This window comes from Pyxicephalus adspersus, chromosome 2, assembly GCF_032062135.1.
Source record: "Pyxicephalus adspersus chromosome 2, UCB_Pads_2.0, whole genome shotgun sequence".
NCBI classification, from domain to species: Eukaryota; Metazoa; Chordata; class Amphibia; order Anura; family Pyxicephalidae; genus Pyxicephalus; species Pyxicephalus adspersus.
This window is the reverse complement of record NC_092859.1, coordinates 7,129,841-7,136,098: the sequence shown is the minus strand read 5'-3', so window position 1 is coordinate 7,136,098 and position 6,258 is coordinate 7,129,841. Positions and strand designations below refer to the sequence as shown.

At 33.8% G+C, this 6,258-nt stretch overlaps 1 protein-coding gene across 1 annotated transcript; it reads right to left on the bottom strand.

The window, feature by feature from the left end:
- Positions 1-468: 468 nt before the first annotated feature.
- LOC140322300 (transcription factor HES-4-like) lies at positions 469-4,293 on the bottom strand. The gene is made up of 4 exons (XM_072398880.1): positions 4,258-4,293; positions 3,626-3,721; positions 1,885-1,963; positions 469-941 (listed from the first exon to the last, which is right to left on the bottom strand). Exons 1-4 carry the CDS (start codon positions 4,291-4,293, stop codon positions 469-471), a joined length of 684 nt encoding a protein of 227 aa, XP_072254981.1.
- Positions 4,294-6,258: the final 1,965 nt, after the last annotated feature.

Below are 6,258 nucleotides of genomic sequence, written 5' to 3'. Positions count from 1 at the left end.
TTTATTATAGCTATTTATATGCTTCCTTACCACCCTCAATGTAGAGATGAATTGTCTTGCCCACTTATTCCATCCAAGACACTCCGAGCCTGAAACCCAAATATAAAGCAGCAAATCCCCAACACAACACTTACCTACAGCCTTATCCAGACCCTTTAATCCCACTCCAAGGTAAAATTGTGCTAAATGTTAAATACCTTCTGAATATGGCTTCACACTTCCTAATATGCTACATGAGGTAGTATAAAAAAGTTGCACACCCAACAACAAACATTCAAATAAAATCGAAAAGTCCAAAACTTTTTAAAAAATATTTTATAAGCAAAAGCTTCATTACATCTGTACATCTTCTTCATATACTTCTTTAATTTACAGTGAACATTGCATGATGAAACGTGTGAGCACCTTTCAAAAAATAATTTAAATTCACAATGGCTATTTACAAAATCAAATACAATAAATAGCAGTCTATGGCCATGGCCTCCACACACGAGTTGGGGCGAGAGGGGGAGTGGAACTGGGGGAAAGGAAAAGTGTCCTTTGAACAGACTTCCTGTTGACTTGGTCTACGTGTGTTGTGTGTGAATGTTGAATTTGTCCAAAAGAAGGTGCTTCTGATGAGCTTAAGGGGGATGGATAATGAAAAAAGGGTTGGCAAGGACGGTTTCCGGGAAACATCGTTAAATGGTCTTCTGAGAGTCTTTGAATTTGCGGAGGGCTTGGCATGTGTTGGCTGTGGTCAGCAGTGAAAGATTCATCTGATGAGAACCCATCCCAATTGTTGGGGCTTTTCTCCTCCATGTGCTGACAAAGCTTTCCAACAACATAGTCCCTTTTACTCTCGCTGATAGCTGCTGTGGAATTCAAGAAGGTAGTGGCCTGACTCAAGCCTTCTTGAAACCCACCTTTAAACCCAGATGGTTTTGTGGCCTCTTCTGGCCCTACGACGAAAACAAAAACACATTTGTGAATATCACATTGGAAGAGTTTGAAGGACATTTACTAGGCATAATGGAAGCTATCCTAAAACAGTGAATAACTCAGGGCTCTATTTATAAAACAGGGAATCTGATATTCCCTCAGAGATTCCATTATGGGAATCAATTACTGCCATCAAAACACATGGACGAGGAAGATTCCCACAAGGGAATGTTTGATAATAGAGCCCTTAGTGTCAGAACAAGGGTATAATAACAAAAATCTTCAAATAATACAATATACTTTACATATTTTTAAGAAACAAGAGCAAAATATGGCTAACATTTTTTATTACTTTTTTATTACATTTTGTTGAACTTGGTGGCCAAGTTTCAACTTTTTATGAAATACAAGAAATAATAGGAGAAAAAATCCTATCACATATAATAATTTGGCTAATTTGTATTTATTCTTTTAGTCCTCAGAGGTAGTCTCTTGTCTCCAGTTCCACCATATTGGCAATCAATCTCATGTCTATGATCACTAAAATTCCCCCCACCCCTGCATTGAACTGACCTTAAGGCGAAATATCGACTTTACCAATTATTATTTTATGATTGTGAGCTGGAAATTTTTGGACGCACATCCTGTAACATTGACATAAACATGGAAATTCAGAGGTCAAATGTGTAAGGCTGTTGAAATGAAAAAGACCTTCGATGATGATTATCAAGGTCTGTGGCCACCATAAATGGTATCTATCATGGGTTTGAATTATTGGTAATAAAATATTTATACCTTTTATGTTTCTAAAATGACTTTTTAGACTTTATTAGATATAAAATTGTAATGCAGGTACACCCATGACATTGAGAGCATTCTAAATCTTTCATACAGAAAGCCCAGCACTAGCTGCTTCCATCACGTTGTAGCTTTCTGTTTTCAAAAATGCTTTATATCTCTCACCTGAATTATGGCACAGCTTCAGAAACTGCACCGTCTTCATCAGAATATCTGCTTTTTCAGCTTTTGGATTTTTTAAAGACTAAGAAGAAAAAATAAATAGGAAAATTATGAAACCTGGAACACCATGACAAAATATAAAGCAAAAAAAAAAAAAAGAAGAAAATAATCCGACCTTTTCTAAACGTATTGTAGGTATCAAAATGACAATATATTACAAAATGAACAGCTATGGGCTCAATTTATAAAACAGGGAATCTGACATTCCCTCAAGTATTTCATGTGTTTCAAATGCAGTAATTGATTCCCATCAGGGAATGCTTGAGGGAATGTCAGATTTCCTGTTTTATAACAAGAGCCTAATGTGTTCTAGAACATAGAAAAATAGAAATGACTACTTTTTTGGATTTACTAAAAATAATAATATTAATAATAATAATAAAAAGAATACAAAAGAATAATTAAATTTAAATATAAATAATAAAAAAATATTATTATATATATTATTTTTATATATATACTTTTTTAATTATTATATTTTAAACGTCTTTAGTACTTTTTTACTTTTAAGTTTGAAATGAACAAAATGCTTTTTTAAAAAAAAAAACTAAAAACTTGAGAATATATTTTTTTTGTTTTAAATAAAAGGAAAAAACAGGAAATCAGTTGGGGGAATCTTCCAGATCCATGTGTTTCAATGGTAGTAATTGAGGGAATGTTTTAGGGAATTTCAGATTCCTTGTTTTATAAAAGAGCCCTATGTGTTTTATAATATGGAAAAATAAAAATGACAAGCTTTACTTTTTTATTTGCTAATAATAATTGTAATAAAAATACAAAAGAATAATTTAAAAAATAATAAATAATTAAAAAGGTAATAGTTTTTCATTCTATTCCAGTAGATGCTTTTTTCTTGTATTTTAAAGTGAAAAAATATTCATTTTATTAGGTACTCCTAGGGCTCTATGAATATACCAGGGAATCTCGTCATAAAATTCCCTAAGGGTAATGAATTACTGCCATTAAAACACATGGACCTGTAAGGATTTTCCGAAGGAATCTCTGATTTCCTGTTTTATAAATAAAACTCATAATTTTTAAGTTGTAATGTGTAAGTCATGTTAGTCATATATTATTCCGTACTGTGTTTGTTATACAGTAGTAGAAGATAATTTATAAGCAAAACCCAATTGGTATTTTATATATGGACTTAACATTCAAAGTTGTCCTCCAATTTTTTACTAACAAAAAATAAATAATTGCATTACTTAAATGATAATTAAATGGAAGCCATTATTTAAACAAAAATGGAAGCCATCAATTAAAAAACTGGAAGCCTTTAAAACATTAAATTACCTACCTACACGAAAACCTTATACATATCCCAAGAACATCCATGGTCTATAATGAAGAAGTAGGGTTGAGCCTGCTCTGACTACACAAGACATTTACAAGACTGTTCACACCATTGTACCACTCCACACGTACTTGCTAATTACTTTAGGAAATGCAACAGCATGTCTCCTGCTTTTCACATATCACATCCGTCCCTGTAGAGCAATGTTGACTGCTCCTTTGAAGTTTCACCAGAAACATCTCCATCTACTTGGCCCTCTTTTAAGAACAGATTTTTAGTGAATTGCAAACATTTGAAACTTTGCAAAATTTTGACATTTTCACCCCCCATTTTAAAGGAAAAGAAAAAAATGTGGTGCAATAAAATAGTATCAAGTGAAGTTCAAACCTCATCATGAGTAGCTTCCAGCAGAAGTGTCCTCAGATGTTCAAGACTTTGGTTTATTCTATCTCTTCTGCGTTTCTCTATCACAGGCTTCATGAGCTACCAGGAGACAAGGAGTACAGAGAGTTTAGGATTGTGGAAGACAGAGATATAGGATAGGAGAGTTGGGAAAGAGTGGAGTTGAGGCTTATGGATAGATAATGGGAAGGAGATTCATAAGAAACTTAACATTGTGTGAGCCAAATGTTTTTCAAAGCCAAAAATTATGGCATCTAAATTGAAAAAAAGGTCTACTGGAGCTAGAAATTTTAGGCAGCTAACCTCCAAAAAACACATTTAAGAGAATAAAATTGATGGGTTGATGGTCAAATACTTTACAAAGGCCATCTTTATTCTTACACTTTGCTTGGTGGTACACCATGTGCAAAATGTTAGACTTAATAGAACATTTAGAATTATGAGGTCAACTGTAAGAAAAGTTAGGAAAAAAAAAATAAAATTTAGGAAAAGTTTAGGAGTAAACCAAGGAAATCTATGAAAGCTTAAAGGTTTAGAAAGATAGAATGAGGAAAAATATACTTAAAGAAAATGCAATATAAGGGGATACTAAAGAGGAAACGTAATAATATACTTACTTTTTTATCTTCTTTACTGAGGTATGTGTTCCTCATTGTGAAAGCAACCTGTAAAGTCCTGGAGTAACTGGTGGTCTGAGAAATTTGGGAAGATCTCTTCTACATTATCCTTCTGACCCAACCCACTACTGACTTAGACCAACCCCTTTCTTTGTTGACTCCGCCCCATGCATAAGGATCTCCACCACCTAGAGCTCCATTGTGATCCCCAATGATGTGACTTAGCCACTCCCACCCACTTCTTCTTGGGACTCATGCCAAAGCACACTTCACAATTAGCATTTCCATAGCAATTAGCAGTAATAAATAGAGAGAGGCATGAAAGTATCCTTGTATAGTGAACAGGGTAGTTAAATCCACCTAATGAATGAATGTGGAGAATTTGTTTGAAAGGCTGAAAAACAAAGCACAACATACGTTATAAGGAAATATATTTCTGAAATGTTCTAAATGCATACAAAGAATCAATGCACTGATAATATTACCATGATGTATAACGATACAGATTATACACCCATAATGATCACACACCACATGAAAATAACGAATATACACCGATAATGATTTCACTGCACCATATATTAATACAGAGTATACACCAATAATGATCACACTGTGTAATAATACCGAGTATACACAAATAATGATCACACCGCATGAAAATAACAAATATACTACAAAAATGATCTCACCGCACCATATAATAATACCGAGTATACACCAATAATGATCACACTGCACTGTATAATAATACCGAGTATACACGGATAATGATCACAACGCATGAAAATATTGATTATACACCAATATTGATCTCACTGCATGAAAATAATGAATATACAACAATAATGATCACACAGCACCATATTATAATACAAAATATACATGGATAATGATCACGCGTACGGTATAAAAATACTGAGTATACCCCGATAATAATTGCACTGAATAATAATACCAAGTATTCACCAACAATTATCACACTGCATTGTAAACTAAATTTTAGCATGTATGAACACCATGACAACTGAATGGGGATGGAGGGACAGTATGCCATGAGTAGGAACAGAGGGATGGGAGGTGCAGACTGACACACTTTGCCTTTTGTCCCATTACAGCCAGTAAAAGTAATTCACACTTGTATGAAAATCACCAAAAGTTTATTTTCCAAGGTCAGAATGCCTAGTTCCCACAATATTCCCAGGACCTACCAATCCAGGTCACAAGGTCATAGATAAATAGATAGATGATAGACAGATAGATAGATAGATAGATAGATAGATAGATAGATAGATAGATAGATAGATAGATAGATAGCCATTATTTCAACTGACCACCACACCAATGTACTGTGATCTATAGATATAGTAATTATAGCAGAGGTTCCTTGAAGACCAGAAAGTTATTTCAGGGGTTCCCAAATATTAAAAAAATCTAGACAGGCTGATCTAGAAAGATGGATTAAGATAGATAGATAGATAGATAGATAGATAGATAGATAGATAGATAGATAGATAGATGGTTTGATAGTTGGCTATAGATAGGCAAGTAAGTATGCCCACAAACCAATTTATCATTGCATCATTTTGTGTTCCATTTTTAAACCATGATGATAACTGAAATCACCCAAATGAGTATGATCAAACATTTCTATGTTGGTGTTGATAGTATACTGTAAATACAAGTTGACGCTGATAGGTTCCAGTTGTGGGGGATTAAAGGACAGTGTGTAGACTGGTAACTTCTTTGTTTGCACTAAATGTCTGTTCATAATTAGTAAATTAAAAATTCATTAGGAGCTTCCCCCCCATATTGACCATGGACTGTGTTAATGACATATGACTATGGTAGGGACATTACATTGTGAGCTCCTTTGAGGGACAGCTAGTGACATGACTATAGACTTTGTAAAGTTCTGCATAATATGTCAGCGCTATATAAATACTGTGTAATAATAATGCAAAGAAAAGTCCACAATCCTTCTTCAGCTGAAATCTAGGC

Coding starts and splice junctions, on each gene's coding strand:
- LOC140322300 (XM_072398880.1), bottom strand. CDS start 4,293: ATGAGGAACACATACCTCAGTAAAGAAGATAAAAAA. Junction 3,722..4,257: donor TCAGTAAAGAAGATAAAAAA/GTAAGTATATTA, acceptor GTCTCCTGGTAG/CTCATGAAGCCTGTGATAGA. Junction 1,964..3,625: donor TGGAAGCTACTCATGATGAG/GTTTGAACTTCA, acceptor TTTTCTTCTTAG/TCTTTAAAAAATCCAAAAGC.